This window comes from Peromyscus californicus, unplaced genomic scaffold (assembly GCF_007827085.1).
Source record: "Peromyscus californicus insignis strain IS unplaced genomic scaffold, ASM782708v3 Scaffold_4__1_contigs__length_199733344, whole genome shotgun sequence".
In the NCBI taxonomy this organism is placed as follows: Eukaryota; Metazoa; Chordata; class Mammalia; order Rodentia; family Cricetidae; genus Peromyscus; species Peromyscus californicus.
Genome location: NW_026294562.1, coordinates 175,861,995 through 175,887,627, shown reverse-complemented (window position 1 = coordinate 175,887,627; position 25,633 = coordinate 175,861,995). Strand labels below are relative to the sequence as shown.

At 52.4% G+C, this 25,633-nt stretch overlaps 3 protein-coding genes and 1 long non-coding RNA gene across 10 annotated transcripts; 2 read left to right on the top strand and 2 right to left on the bottom strand.

Annotated features, from left to right (window-relative positions):
- Window positions 1-38: 38 nt before the first annotated feature.
- Prmt1 (protein arginine methyltransferase 1) lies at window positions 39-10,435 on the bottom strand. 3 transcript variants are annotated; one of them, XM_052712875.1, is made up of 11 exons: window positions 10,307-10,372; window positions 8,063-8,116; window positions 7,473-7,574; window positions 5,262-5,417; window positions 5,107-5,170; window positions 3,615-3,757; window positions 3,067-3,154; window positions 2,861-2,976; window positions 1,362-1,512; window positions 799-920; window positions 39-263 (listed from the first exon to the last, which is right to left on the bottom strand). In XM_052712875.1, exons 1-11 carry the CDS (start codon window positions 10,340-10,342, stop codon window positions 180-182), a joined length of 1,116 nt encoding a protein of 371 aa, XP_052568835.1. In that variant the 5' UTR covers window positions 10,343-10,372; the 3' UTR covers window positions 39-179. The 3 variants fall into 3 exon arrangements, with proteins under 3 accessions (XP_052568835.1, XP_052568836.1, XP_052568837.1); XM_052712876.1 differs by lacking the exon at window positions 8,063-8,116 and having other exon boundaries at window positions 10,307-10,435; XM_052712877.1 differs by lacking the exons at window positions 8,063-8,116; window positions 10,307-10,372 and adding an exon at window positions 7,762-7,848.
- Window positions 10,436-12,519: 2,084 nt separating this feature from the next.
- Window positions 12,520-20,302, bottom strand: Bcl2l12 (BCL2 like 12). 3 transcript variants are annotated; one of them, XM_052712879.1, is made up of 7 exons: window positions 20,194-20,302; window positions 19,585-19,699; window positions 19,277-19,419; window positions 16,787-16,873; window positions 16,610-16,701; window positions 15,517-15,804; window positions 12,520-12,633 (listed from the first exon to the last, which is right to left on the bottom strand). In XM_052712879.1, exons 2-7 carry the CDS (start codon window positions 19,689-19,691, stop codon window positions 12,583-12,585), a joined length of 768 nt encoding a protein of 255 aa, XP_052568839.1. In that variant the 5' UTR covers window positions 19,692-19,699; window positions 20,194-20,302; the 3' UTR covers window positions 12,520-12,582. The 3 variants fall into 3 exon arrangements, with proteins under 3 accessions (XP_052568839.1, XP_052568840.1, XP_052568838.1); XM_052712880.1 differs by having other exon boundaries at window positions 16,787-16,924; window positions 19,585-20,255; XM_052712878.1 differs by having other exon boundaries at window positions 19,585-20,255.
- On the top strand, window positions 12,582-19,272 carry LOC128094472 (uncharacterized). Its single transcript, XR_008212969.1, has 3 exons — window positions 12,582-14,997; window positions 16,769-17,183; window positions 19,204-19,272. It is a non-coding gene; the product is annotated as an uncharacterized LOC128094472 (long non-coding RNA).
- A 117-nt stretch (window positions 20,303-20,419) lies between the features above and the next one.
- On the top strand, window positions 20,420-25,389 carry Irf3 (interferon regulatory factor 3). Of its 3 annotated transcripts, none has more exons than XM_052712873.1 (8): window positions 20,420-20,636; window positions 21,451-21,649; window positions 22,627-22,798; window positions 22,891-22,961; window positions 23,127-23,301; window positions 23,396-23,776; window positions 24,681-24,796; window positions 25,166-25,389. In XM_052712873.1, exons 2-8 carry the CDS (start codon window positions 21,485-21,487, stop codon window positions 25,346-25,348), a joined length of 1,263 nt encoding a protein of 420 aa, XP_052568833.1. In that variant the 5' UTR covers window positions 20,420-20,636; window positions 21,451-21,484; the 3' UTR covers window positions 25,349-25,389. The 3 variants fall into 3 exon arrangements, with proteins under 3 accessions (XP_052568833.1, XP_052568834.1, XP_052568832.1); XM_052712874.1 differs by having other exon boundaries at window positions 20,422-20,636; window positions 21,477-21,649; window positions 22,894-22,961; XM_052712872.1 differs by having other exon boundaries at window positions 20,422-20,636; window positions 21,477-21,649.
- Window positions 25,390-25,633: the final 244 nt, after the last annotated feature.

The window sequence follows — 25,633 nt, the reverse complement described above, 5'->3', positions numbered from 1 at the left end:
AGCTGCCCAGCCACCCTAGCCCCCAGGACAAGAAGTGGAACCGTCAGCTGAGGATTTATTGGCGTAAACGCAACCATATAAAAACATAAGTTATGAAAAACACAGTCACGATGTACCCTCCCATCCCCCAAGCCCAGCCCCTGAGCCCTCTTCTGCAGAAGGGCCAGCCTGGCGCCTCCTCAGCGCATCCGGTAGTCGGTGGAGCAAGAGAGCTCACATAGCTGTCCCTTGAAGTCCAGGTCGATGGTAAAGTCCAGGTCGCGCTGAAGGGAAAAGGTGGAAGACAGGGCTCAGGTGTGGCACCAAGCCAAGGGTGAGGTGTACTGGCAACCCGTGCTAGCACACTCCATGCCCACACCGACTCAGTGACCACACCATAGGCCATCTTCACCCCACTACGTTTCCCAGGCACCACCAGAGCCGAGCCAGTCTAGATCAGTTTCTGCATCCAGGGGGAATACTACCTGGCATCAGCAAGTGCTATTCTCCTTTACCAGAGTCCCACCACTGACTCCAGGCCCCCAGCAAGCTTCTCCAAACCCCTTCCACCCCTGGAACAAGGCCGGGTAGTCCCAGAATCACCTTGCTCTCTGGTGTCTGCCACCTTAAAGGGAGTCAGGTGACTTCAGTGGCTCCACCCTGTGGGAGGGCACTGAGCAAGGATTATCACTGACCCCAGCAGCCATGCTGGGGCTTCCTAGAGTGCCCCCTATACCACCCAAGCTGACACTGCTCGACTCTGCTCAGAACCTTTTCTGCACACCCCACATATCATGTTTACTCTCCTCCAAGCCTCACATTGTTTTTAGCGTTGGGCCTCATGCCAATGGTGCCAAAGATCTCCTCGCCAGTCTTCACTGTTAGGTAGTCCTCCATGTAGAACACGGTCTGCTTCCAGTGTGTGTATGGGGACTCAGGACCTGAAAGGTTGGCACTGTCAATCGCATCCTTTGCCTAGGTGTTGCCCTGCTAAGTTCTGAGACCAGCCAAGGCCCCCACAAGATCCCTGCCAGCAAGGCTGAGGGCGGCTGTCCCTGCAGCCCGCCTGTGTCTGGTCCACACTCACCCTTGCTCTTACTAGGACCAGAGTACCCCAGGCACGCTACCACTGAGCCAGGCCCCAGCCCTCACTGGGGGATTCTAGGTAGGCTCTCTAAGGCTCCACTTTCAACTGCTTTTCTTTGAGATAGGCTATCACAAACTTGCTTGCCCAGGCTGGCCTTAAATTTGACAGCTTTCCGCCCTAGTTCCCAAGTAGCTCTATGACAGCCATAAGCACCAAAGCCTCGGCTTCTGCTATTCACCACACAGAAACTGCAATGATGTCCTCTGGCCCTGGCCCAGCCCCACATGGCCCTCACTGGTAGAAAAGCCGGTCCTCTTGTGGCATCGGGTGAACTCAATGTTGAAGTAGGCCACCAATGCATGTACGTAGTCATTCCTCTTCACTTGGAGGCAGAAGGGGGAGGTGAAGGTCAGGTCCTCTACCTTGACTGTATAAATGTCCACCTCCTGCAGAACAGGCAAGCCCAGTGATCAGGCTGTTAGGCCCCTTCCCATCATAGCAAATACTGGGACCCAGCAAACCCCACCACTGTTTCTGAAACAGGGGCTCACATAGCCTAGGCTGGCCCTCAAGAACAAACAAACAAACAAAACAAAACTTTTTTTAAAGGATATTTTTAAGATTTATTTCTGGGTGCTAGAGACAGCTCAGTGGTTAAGAATACTACTGGCTGCTCTTCCAGAGGATCTGGGTTCAAATCCCAGCACATACTTGGCAGCTCCCAATTGCCTGTAACTCCAGTTCCAGATCTGATACCCTCTTCTAACATCCAGACAACAGGCACACATACATGCAGACAAATCAAAACATACACATTAAAACACGTATTATAGCCGGGCCGTGGTGTCGCTCGCTTTTAATCCCAGCACTCGGGAGGCAGAGGCAGGCAGATCTCTGTGAGTTCGAGGCCAGCCTGGTCTACAGAGCGAAATCCAGGACAGGCACCAAAACACAGAGAAACCCCGTTTCAAAAAAAAAAAACCAAAAAAGCACACCACCGAAACCACATATTATTTATGTAGTTATGCATGTGTGTGTGCCTGCCTGCATTTATGGAACTATCTTCATGCAGATGCCCACTGAGGCTAGAGGTGTTGGATCCCTAGACTTGAGAGTTACAAACAGGATTGATTGTGAACTGCCCGATAGCCTCTGAGTGAGCAGCAAGTACTTCTAACTGAGTCACCCATCCTTCCAGTCCCAACTCCTGATGCTCAGATCACAGGCACACAACAAATTACACGGGAAAAACCACAAACCACCAGAACCCCAGATGCCAGTCCACAAGCAGCACACCCCGCCACCGCTGCTGTCCACAGCTGGGCACCCTGACGGCTTCAGGGTGTGTGTGTGTGTGTGTGTCTCTCTCTCTCTCTCTCTCTCTCTCTCTCTCTCTCTCTCTCTCTCTCTCTCTCGACAGGGTTTCTCTGTGTAGCTTTGGAGCCTGTCCTGGATCTAGCTCTGTAGCCCAGGCTGGCCTCGAACTCACAGAGATCCGCCTACCTCTGCCTCCCAAGTGCTGGAATCAAAGGCGTGCGCCGCCGCCGCCACCCGCCGCCGCCCGGCGCCTTGCACTCTCACCACCAGGCAGGGGCTACCTCACAGCCCAGCCTGCTTCCAGCATTGGCCTGTGTGGGGCTGGCTCTGCTTCAGTGCACTGGACCTGTTTTGTCCTTTCTATAGTGGAATTCAGCACCAGGCCTGGCTCTCACAACTCAGATGTGTGGGCTAAACTGTCTTCCCCAGGCCTCCAAGGGACAGGCCAGGGACCTGGAACCCCCTGCTGTGAGTTACCTTTATGAGGCAGGCATTAGTGACCAGCTGCTTTGGGTCCACCACGTCCACCAAGGGCTCCTTGATGGCCACGTCTTTGATGCAGGACATATCAAAGCCATATACATTCTCCCACCCTGGGTACAGATAGGGTCAGATGAGTTGTGGAAGCGAGGCCATGCATTCATCACCCACCCTGCCCTCACTACCCCTCTACCCCGGCTCACAGTGGATCTTGTAGTCTTTATACTGTCGGTCCTCAATGGCTGTGACATAAAGGGTGGCCCGGTCTGGGAAGATGAGGCCATCAGGTGCCTGAGGGAGGAGTTGGGTAAGAGCAAGAGCCTACCACCACCTGAGCAGACCCAACTGTCCACCCCACTGTGCTCCCTGGCGATCACCTTCCATGGAGATCCCTTAGCCATCTATGTCTCACCCTCAGCCTTCAGTCTGGTCCCCACTCAAGCCCAGGCTGTCCCACAGTTCTTAGGATCCTGGAACACTCCAGAAAGAAAGACCCCCCAACCCCCGCATTCCTCCTCTCCTCACTGCCCCGTCACTATCCCGCTGCTGCGACACAGCAGACCCACTTCGGATGCAAGGCCCCACACTGGCCAGCTCCTCTCCACCCTCCTTTGGTCCCCTCTCCTCAGAAAGGTGTGCTCCACCTGAGCACCTGGTGGTACCCTATTCACTGCTCTGGCTTCTTAGTTGGGGTGCCCACTATATCCCCAACACGTAAGCAGCCCTGTGGGGACCCCCAGGCACGCCTCACCAGCCACTTGTCCCGGGCATGCAGCACTGTGTTGAGCATGGACTCATAGAACAGACAGTAGCCCATCCACTCGCTGATGATGATGTCCACTTTCTCCACAGGCAGCTCCACCTCCTCCACCTTGCCCTTGATGATGGTTACCACTACAGCCACAGGATGACATGCCAATCAGAGGGAGGGCTGGCCCAGCTGGCTCCACACCCCACATCAGAACACTGGTCAAGCAGCATCCCCATCTCTCTCGTGAAACAGGGTCTCACTATATGTAGCTCTAGCTGTCCTGGAACTCGCTATACAGACCAGACTGGCTGCAAACCCAGAGATTTGCCTGCCTCAGCCTCCCCAGGCCGGAATTAAAGGGCTATAAAACCAGACCCAGCTCAAGCCCCACAGGTGCAGCAGCAGCTTCATGCCCTGTTTGTGGGGCTAGGAGTAACTCTCCTAAGAGCCCAGGTTTAACACTCTTCAGGGCTTCTACCCCTAGCAGTCCTCAGAACACATATATGTCTCTCTTCAGTAGATGTGAAACAGTAAGGAATGGTACGGTCAGATTTTTAACACGAGGGCCAGTGAGAGGGCTCAATGTTTTAGGATACTTGCCACCAAGCTGGATGATCTGAAATCTACCCCTAAGACCCACAGGGTAGAATGCTTACTTTGAAAGGTATTTTTGTAGCTGGTCAGCAGTGGCGCACACCTTTAATCTCAGCATGTGTGAGGCAGAGGCAGGTGGATCTCTTAAGTTCAAGGCCAGCCTGATCTACATAGTGATTCCCTGCCTCAAAAACAAAAACAAACACCAACAAAGCTTAACCATGGGCTGGAAAGATGGCTCAGATCTTGAGAGCACTGGTTGCTCTTCCCAAGATCTTGGGTTCAATTCCCAGCAAACACATGGTGGCTCACAACCATCCGCAATTGAGATCTATCTGGTACCCTCTTCTGGCCTGCAGACATATATGCAGAACACTGTATACATAATAAATAAATAAACCTTAAAAAAAAAAAAAAAAAAGCTTAACCACATCATAAACTAGTTTGATGTGAAATGACATGTGCCAGAGGTTAATGTCTAAGGCAGATTAGAGGCCTCCAACAGACAGGCTAAGGTAAATGTGCACATGTGACTATGAGAACAAGGCCTTTAACAAAAGGAGCAGGTGCCCAACCCTCAGGTGGGAAAATGCACAGCGCTGGGGACACACTGGCAGGTGTGGGGTTCTCAAGAAGGCAGTGTCAGTCATGGTCAGAGTGGACTGCCCTGAGATGACAGCTAAGGGAGTCAGCATCGTACAGAGTTCCTGCCTTCCATGTGGGAAGTCCTAAGTTCAAACCCCCAGAACCCCAAAGCACCAGGGCCAACACCCTGGCACCCTTAGCACCCCCAAACACAAAGGAGTCACTAGCTGCCCACTGTGGTCTCTAACTCTTCACTGAGGCCTCCAAAACACCGACTGGGATGTTCCTCCAAAGACCTTTCCCTCCTCCTCACCGTGGTCTAACTTGTTGGCTTTGACAATCTTCACAGCATAATCAGAGATACTGGAGCACTCAATCTAAGGCAGGAAGAAAGAAGGGTTGAGTCCAATCCTTGCTCTCCCGCCATCTACAGCCTCCATCCACCCCAAGCTCCTTTCTGAGACTCACCCCGATGACCTTGCGGGCCCCTGCCTTGGCCGCAAACATGCAGAGGATGCCAGTGCCCGAGCCCACGTCCAGCACCACCTTGTCTTTGAAGAGGTGTCGATTGTGAAACATGGAGTTGCGGTATGTAAGGGTACGCACTTCATCCTTCAGCATCTCCTGGGTATGGAAACAGAGGACCACAAGGAGGGAAACATAAGGCCTGGGTGTCACCACCACACTGATGCTGAGCATGGCTAGTGCTTAGACTTCTCAGAGACTCTTTCCCTTTATCAACTGGCCAGGTTTTATCAGTGCCACCCAAAACCCAGGAATGAATCAGGAGGCTGAGGCAGGAAGCTCCTGAGTTCAAGGCCAGCCGAGATCACCAAAAGGCATCACGGCATTGGCCTGTTTCCTTGGCTATGTGCGAAACTCAGTCAGGAGGAGCAAAAGCGGTTTGTCTTGTTTTTTTTTTTTTGGTTTTTCGAGACAGGGTTTCTCTGTGTAGCTTTGGAGCCTGTCCTGGAACTCGCTCTGTAGCCCAGGCTGGTCTCGAACTCACAGAGATCCGCCAGCTCTGCCTCCCAAGTGCTGGGATTAAAGGCATGCGCCATCAAGGCAGAGGCAGGTGGATCTTTGTGAGTTCGAGGCCAGCCTGGTCTACAGAGCAAGATCCAGGAAAAGGCGCAAAGCTACACAGAGAAACCGTCTCAAAAAAACAAAAAAAAAAAAAGAAAAGTTTAAGCTAAGCTCCAACAAGTTAACACAGAAGGAGCAGACAGAGCCGAGCAGCAAGCAGGCTGCACAGCACATGCAAGGAAGAGAGGGCAACTGTTGGTGTCACCCCAGGCTCCAGCCACCTGATTTTTTGACATGGTGTCTGAGACCTGGTAGCTGGACAATTAGATTAGGCTGGCTAGCTAGTGAGCCCCAGGGATCAGCATGCCTCTGCCTCCCCAGAGCTGAGCTTATACAAACACACACTACTATGCTTGGTGCTCTAAAACTTTTTTTTTTTTTTAAAGATTTACTTATTTATTATGTATACAGTGTTCTGCCTACATGCATGCTTCCAGGCCAGAAGAGGGCACCAGATCTCATTTCAGATGGCTGTGAGCCACCATGTGGGTGCTGGGAATTGAACTCAGGACCTCAGAAGAGCAGGCAGTGCTCTTAACCTCTGAGCCATCTCTCCAGCCCCAGTGCTGTAAAACTTATCGTGCATACAGAACATGGAGGTCACAGGACAACTTTCTCCATCTATTCCGAGTTCCAAGGACCAAGGTCAGGCCATCAGGCTTGTGTGGCAAGCACGCCTACTCACTGAACCACCTTGCCAACCCTATGCCTGGCTTAAAAAGTGGGTTTGGGGATTGAGCTCTGCAACTCATGCTTGCATGGCAAGACCTTTGTAACTGAGGTATGTCTTCAGATTCCCAAAAGTTTAATTTTGTTTTATGTATATTTTCCAATTTTTTCCCCTTAATGATGCTTGGAACAGAGACCAGGGTCCAGCATGTGCTAGACAACTGCTCTACCACTTAGCCACATTCCCAGTAGAACAGTCTTTTTTTTTTTGTTTTTTTGTTTTTCGAGACAGGGTTTCTCTGTGTAGCTTTGCACCTTTCCTGGAACTCGCTTTGGAGACCAGGCTGGCCTCGAACTCACAGAGATCCGCCTGCCTCTGCCTCCCAAGTGCTGGGATTAAAGGCGTGCGCCACCACCGCCCAGCCTAGAACAGTCTTTTAAAAGCCTGTGGAGCTGGGTGGTGGTGGCTCAACCTTTAATCCCAGCACTCAGGAGGCAGAGGCAGGTAGAGTTCGAGGCCAGCCTGGTCTACAGAGCGAGTTCCAGGACAGGACAGACTCGCAGAAAAAAGTCTGTGGGAAAGATGGATTCCTTAGAATGCCATTTCATTTGCATTGAACCCTATCTCCTCCATCACAAGGGTTGGGGGAAAAGCTAATGTAGTATGAGCAGTGGGCTAAGTTCCACCACCAATCACCAGAGGGCGCCCGACACCAGCAAGCCCTGACCTCATCCTTAGGTCTGCGGCAAGCACTCTCCCCACAGCCAGGAGACTGGCCTGCAGAGCACTGGGGTAACTAACCTCAGTCTCCAAGGCAATGGACCAGGGGAAGAATGGTAGCAGTGCCCTTGTGGAGACATTCACCACCTGTCCAACCATGCAGCCCTTCAGGATGTACTGGCTTTAGGGAAGTCTTCACTCACCTCATGGATGCCAAAGTGGGCATAGGAGTCAAAGTAGTAGTCTTTGGATGTCATGTCCTCAGCATTGGGCTTCTCACTGCTTTCTGCTTGGCCACAGGAAACCTGAGAGAGAGGAAGGAGTAGCAAAAGGGTCACAGGTGGGATCCCCAGAGCCTCCTCAACCTGCAGAAGGCCCCTCATCACAACAGGACAACCCTCCAGCCCCCTCCAGCATCTTTCTTCCCCAGGGAATGTTTCCACTTCCAGCACCCACCCAGAGCACCATCCAGGGAGCAACCGCCTCGCCTACCATCTCTCCAGGCTCTATGCCCCGTCTCTAGCTCAGCCCACAGCTGGGGAGGGAGGAAAGGGAGGGCAGAGCCAGGGCAGACACAGGGAAAGCCAGGGGAGGGGGGCTGGAGATGGAGTTAAGGAAGCAGCCATGGTTCTGGGGAAGCCAGCTGGGGCCAGGAAGGGGTCTGTCCTATGTGTTTAGGGGGCACAGCAGAGGAAATGGGTTTGAAGCAAGATGGTTAGACCTCCTGGTATATATATCGAGGTATGCTTATGTGGAAGTGGGTTGGGGTGGGGTCTCACAAAAGGATATTTACTTCTTCAAGAGGCGGCTGGAGGCTCATCCCATTAGCCAAGGTGGCTACAAAATTCTAGGAGAGAGTAACAGGGAAAAAGGATTAGCTACTGGGGTGGCTGGGGAAGGCCTTTGGGGCAGTGAGTGTTTTGCAGGCTGGCTTTTCCTGGGCATGAAGTGGTGTAAGCAGGAGCAAGCAGTGAGGCTTCGGTGGGCAGGGAAGGGAGAGGAGTGGAGAGGAAAGGGAAGGGGTCTCCTGTCCCAGCTGTTGGCTGAAGAGATGGTGGCCCGCCCCATGTTGTCCCTCTCTGGTCAGATGACTGGCCACATACACCTACCCTATCTAGGCCAGAGGAGCGAATACCTGCCAGGGCACATGAGCAATGCCAGCTGTTGCTCCCCTTCACTACTTAATCCCCCCTAGATTAGATGACATTTCCTGACACACACACACACACACACACACACACACACACACACACACACACACACCCCAGGCTGAAGTGCCATGAATAAACCAGAGGAAGGGGGCTGACAGGTAATGGTGCTGGGCACCTGGCTGCCCCACCACAATTGTCTCCTGCCCTAAGAGGATTCCTTTAGAGAAATGTGGCATATCACCACACCACAGCAGGCACACCACCCCCAACTCCACCTGGGTGAGGAACATACCTGCCCCCCTGAAGAGAGGTGTCACCCAGTGGTATAACACATGCCTAGGAAAGGTGGGGCCAGCCCCTCCTTTCACACCCCACCTGGAACCCCACACTGAAACAGCCCTCTTTTTTCTCTGTCCACAAGTGCCAGGCCCAGGGTCACTTCAGTGACCCCGTGGGCTAACTGATCCCCATGGCAGGTGTCCCAGCAACTGACCTTCCTCTCCAGAGAACCTGAAGAGGTATGGGCCACATCAAATTATGTCCCATCAATGGCTGCTATCCAAGGCTTTCAGAGAGACCAAGACCTGCTACGCTCAGTTCCCCACAGCCAGTGGGGGAGTTCACGTGTGGGCCTCTCTTTTTCAATAGTACAGATACCAGTAGGTTAACAACTGACTGAAGAGGGTTTGAAACCAGGGACTAGGACCTGCCTTACAGGCCTGGTGGTGGAGCTGTCATCTGAGCTACTCGGGAGGCTTAAGGAAAGAAGACGCAAGTTCAAGGCCAGCCTGGGCTACACCATGAGTTCAAGGCCAGACCCATTTTATTTATTTATTTAGTTAGTTAGTTTTTCGCGACAGGGTTTCTCTGTGTAGCTTTGCGCCTTTCCTGGAACTCACTCTGCAGCCCGGGCTGGTCTCGAACTCACAGAGATCCGCCTGGCTCTGCCTCCCGAGTGCTGGGATCAAAGTCGTGCGCCACCACCGCCCGGCTGCCAGACCCACTTTGCATCAAACTAAGTAAAAAGTGGACTGAGGAACGCAGCTCAGGGATGGAACACTCCACTGTAAGCAAATAAGCCAGTGCTAAATCCTCCAAAAAGAGTCCCCTCCCACCCTCAAGCTGCGTAAAAAAGGGGTTCTGGTGGGGGTTAAGGCCCCTTGGTCTGTGTACCTACAGAGCCATGGGAACTCCTTCACCCAAGACCGACCTCTGACCATCCACCCGAGGGCGCGCCCATGAGGGGTGGGCTCCGGGCCACGCCCCGTGAAAAAGACGCCCCTCTCCCAAGCCCATAATGACCACGAGGGGGTGCCCGGCGCCGGATGCGGATCTCCTCGGTGGCGATGCCCCACCATCCTCTTACAGAGAGGTCACAGGGCCCTGCCCATCCCCCCACCCCAGGAACCGCACAAGGGTAAGCCAGGGCTGAGGCCAGGGGGGCGCGGGGTGAGGCTCGGGCCCCGCGAGGGTGCACGGACGCCCACAGCCAAGCCTGGGTGAGCGGGTGGCGGGACGGAGGTGGCACCCCCAGGACCCTCCCGAGTGCAGCCCAGGTCATCGGACCGGGGGCGGGGCCTTTGTCCCGCACGTGGAGCCCGCGGGGCCCCTCGAGCGGCACACCCCCCTCCCCACGCTACGCTGCGCGACCACGTGCGGCCCGGCTAGACGCGCCCCCGGCCCGCGACCACGTGCGACGGCCCTCGACTCAGCTGTGGGGTCCCAGAGCCCCGAATGCTGGGGTCACCCCCATCACGATCGCACACATCCCCCGATGCGGACCTACGCGAGGCCCAGCACACACAAGGCCCCGTCTCCACAGTTCGGGCCGTGGACAACCCGTCGCGCGCCGCCCCTCCACGGGCCTGAAGAGCCCAGCTACTCACCTCCATGATGCAGTTCGCGGCCTCGGCTGCCGCCATCTTCACCCAAGTCCTCCGGCCTCCGAGACCCCCCCCTTTCTTCTCTCTCCCCCCTGACCGGGGACCGCCTTTTACCAGAGGGTCCACCGCCCGGCCCCCGAGACCCCGCCATAAGCCTTCATTGGCCAGAAAAGCCGTCCATCTGAAAAGGTCACACTGCAATTGGATGGTATGCACGTCTATCAAATATCAAGTGCCCGCCCCTCCTAGCGTTCAAAGGACCATCCCCTCCTGTCGGCTAGGAAGGGAACAACTGTCTGTCTATCTTAACCAGTGCACATGATGATTGGGTAATATCCCACCAAGTCTTCCCGCCTCCTTCCGGCCAGCTCCGCCTCGAAGCTTCCCGGCGGGCTCCGCGCTAAGCGGATATCAAGAAACTGAGCTGTCTATCACTAGGACGGTCCGCCTCCCCCTCGTTGCTATTGGCTGAGTGAAGTTGACGTTACACGGTTCCTATTCCATTCCCTTCAAGAGATGGGTGAAGAACGACAGGGGCTATTGGCCCACAAGGAGGCGGGCAGCGCTTGGACAGTAGCGATTGGCTCTCAGGAATGTCAGTCATCATTCGGTGGATTCTCCCTGCTGAAAAGACGACAGGAGGAAATGGGGTGCGTGGGCCAGCTGAGGGGAAATACCGAGTCTTTGGAAGGCAGATGGGGGAGAGTTCTGGTCTGGGGCCCTAAAACCAGCCAGGAGTCGTGGTGAGATCAGTGTGATTTGCCCCACCCTTGTACTGGACTGCGCCAAGTTCTGAAGACCTGTGGCTTTCTAGTCCTCTGCGGGAAACACCCAGATATCACCCTTTGTCTGGCCAACTCCTTCACGTCAATCACAAGCAATTTGGACACCACCTCCTCCAGGAAGTTTCCCTGCATCTGCAAAACGTCACTCTCTGCCTGAGGATGGATGCTAATTGCTGGGTTTGTGCGCCTGCCTTTTACCTTTGTCCCACCAGTACTTGGCCCAAACACAGGATCCTTTAAATTACCAAATGAGCCCCTTCAATCCGGGCCTCCTCATGAGGTATGCGTGCACATGCTTCCTTCAGACTCCTAACATTTAATTACTTTGTTTAGTGTGCGTGTGCGTGCGTGTGTGCCGAGACGCACGTATGGAAGTCACAGAGCAACTTAGAGGAGTCGTTTCTTTACACCATGTAAGTGTAAGGAATTGAGCTCAAGTCATTAGCGGCAAGCGCCTTTACCATCTGCTGCAGGCTGTTAACACTTAAGATATCTGGTATGGGCCGGGCAGTGGTGGCGCACGCCTTTAATCCCAGCACTCGGGAGGCAGAGCCAGGCGGATCTCTGTGAGTTCGAGGCCAGCCTGGACTACCAAGTGAGTTCCAAGGAAAGGCGCAAAGCTACACAGAGAAACCCTGTCTCGAAAAACCAAAAAAAAAAAAAAAAAAAAAAAAAAAAAAAAAGATATCTGGTATGACTTGTTTGTTTTTAGACAGTCTCACTGTGTAGCCTTGGGCCTGGAACTCGCCATATCAATCAGCCTGCCTCTGACTAACAAGTGCTGGGATTTAAGGCTTGCGAAAATCTCTCCCAGCCACTATTATTTCTTTTTCTTTTCTTTTTGTTTTTTGTTTTTTCGAGACAGGGTTTCTCAGTGTAGCCCTGGCTGTCCCAGAACTCACTCTGTAGACCAGACTGGCCTTGAACTCAGATATATCCACCTGCCTCTGCACCCCAAATGCTAGGCTTTGTACTTTGAATTCCCCCCCTCCCACACACACACACAGGGTTTCTCTGTGTAGCTCTGGCTGTCCTGGAACTCACTCTGTAGCCCAGGCTGGTCTCCAACTCAGAGATCCACCTGCCTCTGCCTCCAGAGTGCTGGGACTAAAGGAGTGGGTCACCACGCCCGGTGCAATCCCAACACTCAGGAATCAGAGTTGCAGGACAGCCAGGGCCACATAGAGAGACCCTGTGTCAAAAAAAAAAAAAAAAGGTGGCGTGTGGTAAAGACTCCACCCCTGAGCTCTCACCTCCACGTATGTTCCAGTTCACTCAAATGCATACCCACACACATATAAACTCACACAGTCACAAACACCTTGGTGCTTTAGTTAAAGAACAAAGCTTTTAATAAAGAGACTTTTCTAGACAATCTTTTTGGCAAAAAAAAAAGTGCCATGGCAAGCCACCACCCCGCAGCCCTGAGAGGAAATATGTGTGTCACCAGCAGCTGTGGTCATTCCTGCAGCAGCTCAGAGGAAGAGGAAGCACTCAGTCCAAGGGTAAATCCAGGTCCACAGGTGAGATGGCCAGGATGCCTGCCTGCAGGGGACAGAGCCCATGAACTGAGGCCTTGCACGAAGGACAGGGGGGAGACTGAGGCCAGAGAGATAGGATCAGATACACAGAGAGGGATGGAAACAGAGGAAGGCACAGAGTAGTTCAGGGGCTGGCTGTTCTGTGCTGGTTTCAGTCTCTGTTCTAAGGACTGTCCTTTAACTCCATGACAGCCCTGCCCAGTCTCTGGTCTCCCCTAAGTTCTCCTGACATCTCTGTTAAAAGAAGCGGGTATGCCAGGTTCTTGGATGAGTTCCACATGTCCATCCTTCCTCTCCTCATTATGCTCCAGTGTAGTCTGGATTCCTCCATCATTCCCAGCTCCCTATCCCAGGGAGTGCAGAGGAACCCTACAGATGCTCACAGTAACATCTTTGACCTGGTATTGAGAGCCACTGGTAGCAAAGACCATGGGAGTATACAGCAGGTGACAACTAGTGTTCAGAAGGTCGACCTGTCAGAACTAAGGGTTCTGTAGGAGGAAACCATCACGTAAGGTGTTATGGAATTCCTGCCTTTTGAATGAATTGATCGTTTCTTGTAAACTTCTCGTGCAATAACAGCTATGATTCTCCCCATTTCCATGCATTTCATTGTTATATGTACATGTAATCTCATGATTACATCTCAGTCTTATGGGCACACATAACTGTGGATAGTCTAGAAGATGGTTTCTTATTTAACTGCACTTTTTTTTTTGAGACAGGATTTCTCTGTAGCTTTGGAGCCTTTCCTGGAACTCACTTGGTAGCCCAGGCTGGCTTAGAACTCACAAAGATCCGCCTGCCTCTGCCTCCCAAGTGCTGGGATTAAAGGCATGCGCCATCACTGCCCCAATTTTTATGAATAGAAACATACTAAAATATGCTTCATAACTAGGTCTATTGTTCCATGGACTGTAGACACTTGGAGGTCTTGCTCTCCATCCTTAGCCACTAACCAGGCAAAATTAGCCAAACAAAGTGTCCTCGTGGAACTTTCACAGAGCAGAATTGCAGGTGCCTGAGGGCCTTGTTGGATCAAAACCCTTGGAAGAATTATAGCGAACTAGAAGTGATAGAGCAGGTGTCTGGCCTGGGTAGATCTCAGTCCTTCAAGAGACCAACAGCACCTATGTTGCCCTGAGCTTCCTCCACCAGCACCTCCCCACTCTAATTCAAAAAAACAATTAACACTTTGTATTTATTTCACATAAAATAGTACACATATTCTTTGCCTTTTCCTTAAATCTCTCATTGGTTTATTTTCTTCCCTTGTAACCCTTGCAGCTATCCTTTTAAGAGATAGCCAGAACTTTTTACAACCTATAGCTGTTGTAAATCACCAATTAAGCTGACCAAGTCTTTGCCAAGTGTGACTTTTTTTGTTTGTTTGTTTGTTTTTGGTTTTGTTTTTTTGAGACAGGGTTTCTCTGTGTAACAGTCCCAGCCGTCCTGGAACTCACTCTGTAGACCAGGCTGGCCTCGAACTCAGAGATCTGCCTGCCTCTGCCTCCCGAGTGCTGAGACTAAAGGTGTGCGCCACCACCGCCAGGCCCAAGTGTGACTCTTGTCAGCATACTTGTCCCTGAGAGTTTAATTTGTAGTTTTACTAACAAGTTGTTAATGAATGGAGATATATATATATATATATATATATATATATATATATATATATACACACACACACACACACACACACACACACACACATATATATATACTTGGGGGAAAACAAAAGGGCTAAGATAGAACAATGAGAGAAGAGCGGAAGAAGGGACAGAGGAGCTAAGTGTGAGAACAGAAAAGAAGCTGTGTAGACAGAATTGACTGAGAAGAATGAAGTGAATGGACTAAAGAGCCTGGTGTGCTTAGATTCATTCAATATCCCTCAGATTAATTTCTTCACCACTTAGTAGTGTCTATCCCGGATCTTGGGAGAAATCTCCACTGGCAGGGAACGGTGGGGAATTCGATAACCTGGTGCCGACATTCAGTCTTGAGAGAGAACCTCCAGCCTCATCAAGCAATGAAATCCAGAGTCCTTCCTGTTGGGACTGGCCCCCATCTCCAGGTCTCTCCGGGTTTATCCAGATGGGGCTATGCGCAGACAATCTGTATCTCAGAGCCCCCATCTCAGGATGATCAGGGGCCCTCCCATGGCTAGCTGTGTCTCTAGACCACACTTTTTTTTTAATCCCATTCTTAAGTGCTAGACTCTACCATTGAGCTCTGTTCATATTTTGAGACAAGATCTCACTAAGTTCCTAGGCTGACCTTGAACCTACTCTCTGTCACCCAGATGTCGTTAAACCTGGATGCTCTTGCCTCAGTCTCTCTGGTACCTGGAATGACAGGCCTGCACCACCAGGTACCATTCCCCCTACCCTTACTCCCACCTCCAGGGTCTCATTATATAGCCCTAGCTGGTCTGGAATTCCCTATGTATACTAGGCTGGCCTTGACTTCATAGAGATCTACCTGCCTCTGAGTCCTGGAATTAAAAATATGGCATTATGCCAAACAGATTTATTTCTATTTTATGTTTATAAAACAATAAATAGGGTCCAGGGGAGACCTCACTGAGTTGATACTCAACATAAGAAGCAGAGGTCCGTGGGACCCGGGTCACTAGCTAAGTATCCCATGCATCCCTGAAGAATCCCATCCTCCACTACACAACCACCCTAGAAAGATGAGAGGACTGGGGAGCTGCAAGAACTATTCTCACAACTGCTGGATCAAGACAGCTGGGCATCAGGACCTCAGCAAGGTGCCTGGCATACAGCAAGTGCTCAATAAACACACAATAGACTGAATGGAAGGAAACCTAAGCTGTCCCCCATCAAACAGCAGTAAACTGAGGCTTGGCAGAATGTCTACGACTTACCCAGCCCCCATGGGCCTGGATCCAAGGCGCAAAGCTGTGTACATGTTCCACGCTGAGGCCGGCCAGGGTACCCCCCAGTCCAGCCACGCGCCGGCTCAGCTCCATGGCCAGAGCCAGGCGGGCCAGTGGCTCCGGGGATGGCGGTGGCGGTGCCGGGCATGGCAAGGAGGGGCTCGCACAGCTTTGGGAGGAGCTGACTTCCCGGCTGGAGAAGAGTTCCACGAGGCGGGCGAAGGAGCCTGCTGACAGGCGAGCCAGCTTGCGGTGCAGAGCAGGATCAGAAGCTAGCTGAGGGTCGGAGGGCAGTGTCAGTTACCACTACTACTCTGCAAACAGCCCAGGTGGGCGGGGCTGCCAAGCCCTAAGTCCCACCCAACCAGCCTCTATGGCCAGTGGACTCCCAGGAAGGGGGTCTAGACCCAGAGCAAAGTACAGTTCTGAGTTCTAAACAGTAAATTCTCCTTTAGTTAAGGGTCCCTGAAGCCAAGCCCGGAGCGGTGGCGCATGCCTTTGAACCCAGCACTCGGGAGGCAGAGGCAGGCAGATCTCTGAGTTCGATGCCAGCGTGATTTACAGAGAAGTTCCAGGACAGCCAGGGATACACAGAGAAACCCTGTCTCGAGAAAGAAAAAAAAAAAAAAAAAAGAATCGCTGAAGCCATTTATGGAAACCTTGTTTCCTACCAGATTATTACTGTTACAGTACCGTCCAGCTTTGAAAGCCAATCAGATTCCAGGAAACGCAGAAGCCACACCCACCTCCAGCGGGCATTTCCTTTTTTTTTTTTTTTTTTTTTTTTTTGGTTTTTCGAGACAGGGTTTCTCTGTGTAGCTTTGCGCCTTTCCTGGAACTCACTTGGTAGCCCAGGCTGGCCTCGAACTCACAGAGATCCGCCTGACTCTGTCTCCCGAGTGCTGGGATTAAAGGCGTGCGCCACCACCGCCCGGCTGGGCATTTCCTTTTTAAAGTCCTACTGTGGTGAGGCTCCAAAGCTCTCGTTAAGATGATCTGGTGTTCACCAAGGCAATGCCACTCCTGCTTCTGCCCTATCCCATTACTGTCCTCTCAAAGGCATAGCGCATAGGCCGGTCACCTTTTGGTTGATGACTTCTGCCTCCTCCTCCAGCAAGGCTACCAGCCTCCTTAGCAGGGCTTCCTTTTCTGTGGGTGGGGGTCCCTGGAATTCTGGGGGAAAGAAGAGAATCGAACTGAGCAGGGGCCTGGCTTCACTCCCGCTCCCACCGGTCTCCAGGGCCCCTCTGCTGCTTACCTGGGCTGGGCGGAGATCTCAGTTGCTCTTGGACCAACTGTTCCAGACGCTGGGCAACCAGGGCATAGAAGTCTGAAGTCGCTGGACCTGGTGGCAAGAATAACTCTTTGTGTCTACAGAACAGGACACTTATGGATTCTCTCCTCCAAACCATCTTATCAACAATTTCCATTTCACAAAGGTGTAAACTGAGGCCATGAGAGAATTTGGTAAAAGATGTCAAAGTCCTCAGCCTTTCTACTTGGTTACACCTTCAAATTAAACTGAAATATCTGAGCTAAACTTTGGAGATTATTCCATCCAATAAGGGCACACAGCATTTCTGCCGTTACCACCTTACCCCTTGTCCAGTTCACAGATCAGCAACAGAACTCTGCAGCTGCACTTTTCTTCTTAGGTAAGCCATCTACTCAGTTACACTTCCTTAAAATTACTTTTTAATTTTATGTTTATGGGTATTCTGCTGCACCTGTGTCTGTGTACCACTTGGGTGTGTGGTGCCCATGAAGGCCAGAAAAGCACATCAGAGGTTGAATGACCTAGCAATTAAGAGCACTGGCTGTTCTTTCAGCACACCTGGGTTCAATTCCCACCACCCACATGGTGGCTCCCAACTTTCTGTAACTCTAGATCCATGAGATCCAATATTCTTTGTGGTGGTGCACACCTTTAATCCCAGCACTCAGGAGGCAGAGGCAGGCACATCTCTGTGAGTTCAAGGCCAGCCTGGTCTATAAAGTGAGTTCCAGAACTGTTGTGGAATATTACTTTAACTGGGCAAAGATATCTTACATTTGTTTATGTTGCATTTGTTTTTTTTTTTTTTTTTTTTTTTTTTTGGTTTTTCGAGACAGGGTTTCTCTGTGTAGCTTTGCGCCTTTCCTGGATCTCACTCTGTAGACCAGGCTGGCCTCGAACTCACAGAGATCCGCCTGGCTCTGCCTCCCGAGTGCTGGGATTAAAGGCGTGCGCCACCACCGCCCGGCTATGTTGCATTTGTTTAACAATGTAAAAATGTGTTGCTGTTTTACCTTGCCTGCTTAAGAAACCTGATTAGTCTAATAAAAAGCTGAATTGCCGGGCGGTGGTGGCGCACGCCTTTAATCCCAGCACTCGGGAGGCAGAGCCAGGCGGATTTCTGTGAGTTCGAGGCCAGCCTGGACTACCAAGTGAGTTCCAGGAAAGGCGCAAAGCTACACAGAGAAACCCTGTCTCGAAAAACCAAAAAAAAAAAAAAGCTGAATGGCCAATGACTAGGCAGGAGAGGGATGGGTGGGGCTGGTGGGCAGTGACTATAAGTAGGAAGACTCGAGGCTCCAGAGAGAAGGGAGAGAGGAGGGAGTAAGCAGGGAAATAGGACATACAGAATGAAAAGTAAAAAGCCCTACGGTAAAGCACAGATAAAGAGAAACAGGTTAAAATAAGTTATAAGAGCTAATGGGACAAGCATAAGATAAGACTGAGCATCCATAATTAATAATAAGTCTCCATGTCATGACTTGGAAGCTGGTTGGTGGCGCAAGAAGAAAGTCTGTTACATGGGACAGTCCGAGCTGTTTCACAGAGAAAACAAAACAAAACAAGCCCCCCCCCCAATTTTTTTTTTAATTTTATTTAACGAGTATGGGTGTTTTGCCTGCATGTATGTCTGTGTGCCAAGTGCATGCCTGGTGCCCTTGGAGGCCTCTGTCCTCTCCCTCCTAATGTGTACTACCATGCCGCATGTGCTGTTGGGAACTGAATACAGGGCTTTGTGCATGCTAGGCAGGCACTCTACTGACTCAACTACATCATCAGCTTTCTGTAATCCAGGCTGGCCTTAAACCCACAGCAATCCTCCTGCCTCAGTCTCCCAAGTGCTGATTACAGCAGTGCGCACCCATACCCAGCTAGATAGGGAGTTGTGACTGACAACCATGTCTCCTGTCTCATGTGCTGGGGTATTGGGGCGACAGTGAAGTCTTCCCTAAGAACCCTTGAAGCACCTATGTAGGAAAGAGATAACTACCTAAGAAGTGTGCCAGAGCACCTCCTCCTGGTCGACCACAGAACTGCTAGGAAGAAATCTAAGCTGACCGCTGGGCAGTGGTGGCGCCCGCCTTTAATCCCAGTACTTGGGAGGCAAAAGCAGGTGGATTTCTGTGGGTTTGAGGCCAGCCTGGTCTACAGAGTGAGTTCCAGGACAGCCAGAGCTGTTACACAGAGAAACCCTGTCTCAAAAAACCCAAAAAAGAAAAAATAAATAAATTTAAGCTGGGGTTCTATTTAATGAGGCATGCCTGTGATTCCAGTACCTCAAACTGGAGGGCTCCAGCAAGTGTGACTATGTCTCAACACTGCCCTTACCCACTAGAAAGAAGTCTAACACAGGAGGGAATAGTTATGGCTAAAACTGATTGGTGTTGACCTTATAACAGGTACTGTCTGGATTTTTGGAACCAAAGCTCCTAACCATCAAAGTTTCACAGGTAACCAGTGTAAATATCTTACCAGGCTCAGAGCCATAGCAGGGGCGTAGGGGAAGGAAGCAGGGCCGAGAGGATTCCGGGGGAGGGGCTCCTCTCCCCAGGGGACAAGGGAGGCATCTTCGGAGGCGGCTCAGGAAGTCTGTTGGCTCCTCTTGGGCAGGGCTCCTAGGGACAAGAACCTCAGAGTAACCCCATGGAAGAGCACTCTTGAAACTCGAGACAGGCATATGGGGTCAGATCTGAAGGGAGGAGACAGGCTGGGACCAGTACCAAGACTCGGGAAGATCTTGCAGTCAAAGGCTGTCCCTGGGAGAGTGGTCACTCACTCACCTGGGTGGAGTTGGGACAGGGGACCCAGCAGCTTCACCGCGCCTAAGGAAAGCAGCCAGAACCTTCAGTGTGTCCTCTCGGAGCCCCAGCTCTTCAGAGCCGGCCATGGAGGCACCTGAAGGAGAGGACAAAGGATGAACTCAAGTGCAATGATATGCTCAAACCTCCGAGTCCCTAAAATGAAGAGGGCGCCAGATCGACTCCTAGAAGGTGGCCAAGGGCCAGTGAGAGAGCTGATTCCATCGAGCAAAAAGTCTGGAGAGAGCAGGGTCTAAGAGAGGAGGTAGCTGAGTGCTTGGACTTCTATATCCAGGAGAGGGAAGGGGGTTTGGAGCTCCCAGCCTTGCATGCTGAAGGAGCCATTCATCGAGGTATTTAAGTCCTTAGAGGATAGGGAACTACCAATCCCAGTAGGCTTTGCGGCATACATTGGCCCGGTTTCCTCGCTTTTTCACCGAGTAGCCTGCTGGGAGATATAGTTCCAACTACCTCTGGCTGGCACCGGAGACCCGGGTGCTTGGACCTCAGAGAGGTAGGACTGGCTGTGGCCGCTCCTGCAACTGGTTCCCCTCCCTTTCTATTCGAGTACCTTCCTGGCACCCTGCTCACCTGGTTCGGGATTCTGCTCTAGTCGCGCCGACGCCGGCGCCCACGCTTTCACTCAATTTCTACTAACTTTTCTTCGTAAATTCAACTTTCCCGCGCCTGCGCACTGGGCCGACCTGGTAACCGCCCCAACGTTGAAGGGGCGGGGCGTTGTGTTGAGTCTGATTTGCATATGGCGTTCCCAGCATGCCTGTGGGCGGAAGGCCGAAAAAGGGCATTGAGGGAGTTGGCTTTTGCCCAGAAGTGGCCTGCCGACTTTTGCGTTTCTTACCAAATTATGAGAAAACTGTTTTTTAACTCAAAATATCGTTAGAAAAGAAAGTCGCAGCGCTCAGAGGCTTAGCTCACAGGAGGGGAAGGGTGCGTGACTGCGAGTCTCCGAACTGCTGGGAGCCCCGAAACCAGTGTTGGCACCAGCGCCCCACGAGCGCGCGATTGCTCCCCTGGTAGGTAACGCGGAAGAATCGGGAGGGTGGCGGCCTCGGGGCGCAGGATGGGCCCGGGCAGCCTTGACGCGCAGGAGTTCGGCTGCAGGAAACCAGAAGGGCTGCGACTTGAAGACGTAGGCCTGCAGTCTGAGCACTCAAGCTGAAGGCAGTAAAATTGCTGCAAGTTTAAGGCCAGCCTGGGCCCCAGAGTGAGTGCCCGACCAGGCTGGACCACAGAATGAGCTCCAGACCAGCCAGGGTTACCTGAGCTGAAGACCAACCTGGCTACTGAATAAGTTTGAGGCTAGCTTGGGCGACAGAGGGCATTCGAGGCCAGCCTGGGCCACATAGTCCCAGGCCAGTCTGGGTTGCATAGTGAGTTGAAGACCAGCCTGGGCTACGTATTAAGAACCTGTCTCAAAACATGCATAAAAACAACATAGAAAAATCAAAACAGAAGAAGCCTGGAGAGAAGCGACTGCACTTGGGAGCGTTTGAGAGAAGACTGGAAATGAGCAAGGGTTTTCAGTGCAAGGGAACTGGGTGAGGGAGCAGTCGCGGTCCTGAAAAGAATAGGGAAGAGGGCTCCACCCTGGAAGTGGGGGTACCTGCTTTGGATAATAGAGAAGGGTTTACGTTTATAAAAGAGAAGGAACCGATGGGTAGGTAGAGTTTCTACCGAAGACGTTGGGATAGGAAAGATGGCCCCACTGAGTATGGAAGGGTGGGAAGGAGTTTCCCGGTTTGTACCCCAACGAAAGCATGGGTGAAAAAATGGCTTGCGCTGTGGCGGGTCGGAGAAGTTTGAGTGCGTTTGCCGCTTGACATGCAGGCTCAGGAACTGCCCTGTGTGCGCAGGCCCGATCATGGGAACCCCAAAACCGCGGATCTTGCCCTGGCTGGTGTCGCAGCTGGACCTGGGGCAGCTGAAAGGCGTGGCCTGGCTGGACGAGAGCCGCACTCGGTTCCGGATCCCATGGAAGCATGGCCTGCGGCAGGACGCCCAGATGGCTGACTTTGGCATCTTCCAGGTGCTAGGGGCCAAAGGTTCTTGAGGACTTCGGAGAGACGTTCCATAGCGTGGCTAATCAGGGACGGGGGTGGGGTGGGAGGTGGCTTGCTAATGAAGGTGGACGGGACTGGAGGGATAGACAGGAATTGATTGGCAGATTCCAAGAATGGAACCCGGAAAGCAAGTTTGGATCGCTTAAGAACGCTCTATAGCAGCGGTTCTCAACCTGTGGGTCAGACACTTCCACGGGGGTCGCCTGTCAGATATTTACATTATGATTCATAACAGTAGTATCAGAAATAATTTCATGGTTGGGGGTCACCACATGAGGAACTGTAGTAAAGGGTCGCAGCATTAGGGATTAGAACCCTTAAACCTTAAGGTCTGAGACTGCCAATATAATGGGGTCATCAGCTGCCAAATTAGCATGGACTAGTGGTAGTAATAGAGAGAATGTGAGATGTGGTCCCCAGAGGGTGTCCTGGGGTGAGGTACCAAATAGGCCCTGGAAGGCTTCAAGGTGGGCGTGGTACCATAGTCTGTCCTCCTAGCACTCTGGAGGAAGCGGGCCAGTAAGAAGTTGGAGCCCAGCTTTGTTACAGTGTGTGAGACCCTGTTTCAAAACCAAAAATGGCCGGGCGGTGGTGGCGCACGCCTTTAATCCCAGCACTCGGGAGGCAGAGCCAGGCGGATCTCTGTGAGTTCGAGGCCAGCCTGGTCTCCAGAGCGAGTTCCAGGAAAGGCGCAAAGCTACACAGAGAAACCCTGTCTCAAAAAACCAAAAAAAAAAAAACAAAAACAAAAATCAAAACCAAAAATGATTTCTTTTTTGGTGTGGAAAGTAGTGGCTAGGGATGAGGATGGAAGACTTGGGGGCCCAGTGAATGTGAGACCTTTGGTCTGAAACTACAGGATGGGACATGGTGGGAGGTGTCAGGACCTCAGGGCAGAGACTAAGTTATCTTTCCTCCTATCCTGGAATCACTGGTGTGCCAGGCCTGGGCCGAAGCCAGTGGTGCCTACACCCCAGGGAAGGATAAGCCAGACTTGTCAACCTGGAAGAGAAATTTCCGGTCAGCCCTGAACCGGAAAGAAGTGTTGCGATTAGCCGATGACAAGAGCAAGGACCCATTTGACCCTCATAAAGTGTATGAGTTTGTGACTCCAGGTGTGTGTAACCAGGCTGGCTTGGGGAGTCACAAAAACCTTGTGATCAGGAGGATCTCTGCCCTTCATTCTACTCACCCTCTCTCTGGACAGCAGCAAGAGACTTTGTACATCTGGACACCTCTCCTGATACCAATGGCAAAAGCAGTCCGTCTGATCCCCAGGTGAGGAGGCAACAGTCCTGTGCCTCATCCTTGCCCTGTCGCTGTTAGGTCACCCCTTCCTCCCACCCCCAGCTTTTACCCCTGGACCTCCATTCTTTACCAGTCTGCTACCCTCCTGATTCAGCTGAGGCTATTAACTAGACTAGCAGCTCTTTCCTCCTCCAGGAAGACCTCCTGGAATTACTGGATGGCATAGTCTTGGGACCCCTCCCAGATGAGGGGTCCTTGGGCCTGGCTATTGCTCCTGATCACACTCAACCACTGCTAAGCCCCAATTTGGACAACTTTCCAAACCTGGCACCCCAGGAAAATCCACTGAGGCAGCTGCTAGCTGAGGAACGTGAGTGCTAGCTATGGGGTAGGGAGGGCTGCCGCAGGGAATGCAGTCCTCACCCTGGTCCTCTTCATCTCTCCCCTCTCATGCCACCACTCAGAATGGGAGTTCGAAGTGACCGCTTTCTATCGAGGCCGGCAGGTCTTCCAGCAGACACTCTTTTGCCCAGGGGGCCTGCGGCTTGTGGGCACCACAGCTGAAAATGGGACACTGCCTGGGCAGCCAGTCACCCTGCCGGACCCTGAGGGGTTTCTGACAGACAGGCTCGTGAGGGAGTATGTGAGGCATGTACTCAAGGGGCTGGGCAAGGGGCTGGCACTGTGGAGGTCAGGGCAGTGTCTCTGGGCCCAGCGCCTGGGCCACTCCCACTCCTTCTGGGCTCTGGGTGAGGAGCTGCTTCCAGACAGTGGGCGAGGACCTGACGGAGAGGTCCCCAAGGACAAGGACGGAGGTGTGTTCGACCTTGGGCCTTTTGTGGCAGGTGAGTAACTATGGGAATTGACAGACCATTGTGGTTGATTGAATTCAAAGCCTGCTCCTCTGCTCCGTGGCAAAGAACAGGCTTACACCACAAGTTCGGGGACTGGCTGTTGTAACTGTTAAACCTAATGTATGTAGTACAGGCACCGTAAGATGCCCTGGAAACCTTTTTTTTTTTTTTTTTCCTTTTTGGTTTTTCAAGACAGGGTTTCTTTGTGTAGCTTTGCACCTTTCCTAAAAATCACTCTGTAGCCCAGGCTGACCTCGAATTCACAGAGATCTGCCTGCCTCTGCCTCCTGAGTGTTGAGATTAAAGGCGTGCGCCACCGCCGCCCGGCTCTGGCAAACATTTTAGAGTGAATATAGAAATGATGCAAGGGGCTTGGCTCAGTGGTAGTGCCCCTGCAAATTACAGGAAAAGTAAGTCCCCGAAAGTTCTGCTGTCCAGCAGTCTTGTGGAGTGATGAGCCCAGCACCTGCCTCCAGTGTTTTCCACCAAACACATGGGACTGTTGAGAATTTTAAAGCTGTTTTGAGAAAGGGTCTCACTCTTGTTGCTTCTGCTGGCCTTGAACTCATTCCACTGCCACATGCTCAAAGGCTGGCGTGACTGTGTCAATCTAGAGAGCCACAGTGAGGGCTGAGCTGTTGAGGAGCCATCCCGACAGCCTCCTCCTCACTCTGTCCGAGCCTCTGGGTAGAGTGGGTTAGCATCTCACCCCACAGTGCTGCTGGCAGAAGGAAGGGGCTGTGGATGAGGACACTTGAGTAGTGTCTGCAGGACTTTCCCAGATGGGCAGTGTCTGTGGTGGGAGCAGGACATCACCAGGGAAGACAGGAAGTTGAGTGTGTGGAAAGGGTAGAGCGCCATCCTTTCTTTTCTGACCTGACTCCTGGGTTCCCAGATCTGATTGCCTTCATGGAAGGAAGTGGACGCTCCCCACGCTACACTCTGTGGTTCTGTGTGGGGGAGTCGTGGCCCCAGGACCAGCCGTGGGTCAAGAGGCTTGTGATGGTCAAGGTGCCAGCTGTCTTGTGCTTCTGGGGCTGGGAGGGTCCATTGTGGAGGAACCTGCAGCAGCCAGGGACTAGAACTCCCAGAAGCCCCTCCAAGAAACAACTCCACCAGGGCTCTACAGCCACTGTTCCCCATCTTCCACAGGGCTAGTCAGAGCTTATTCTGACACTAGACCATGTAGCTGGCAGCTGCAAGTCTTTGGAGCCTCTGAAGTGTACAGCTCCCAGGAGCCCCCTGGGTTATGACTGGGGGGGGGGGGGGGGCTACAGTTCACAGCAGCCCTAGGCTGAGTACGGGTTCACCCTGGGCTGTGTGGGGGGCTCACAGCCGATTGGAGATCTGCCCTGACTCCTTCCTGCCCCACCCCCATAGGTTGTTCCCACATGTCTTAAGGAGCTGTTAGAGATGGCCCGGGAAGGGGGAGCCTCGTCACTGAGAACTGTGGACCTGCACATCTCCAACAGCCAGCCTATCTCCCTCACTTCTGACCAGTACAAAGCCTACCTCCAGGACTTGGTGGAGGACATGGACCTCCAGGCCACCAGAGACACCTGAGCCCTGCTCGGCTGCTATCAATAAAGCAGTTTATGCCGCCATCACACGTCTGTCTGGTGTCACACTGCCCCCAAGCTGGTGATTATTCTACAGGGGTCTCAGTTTCCCGTCTGCAGCTGGAGTTTGGTGCTCGGTGAGTGGGGCACAAGGAGCAAGTACAGCCTGGCTACCAGCTCCTGACCTCTCCAAGGTCCCGGAGGAAGTAAGAGGAAGCAAGAGACAGGCCAGACCAGGCTGCACACTCTCCCTTCATGGAGACATGAGCTACCTAAGTAGTAACGGATG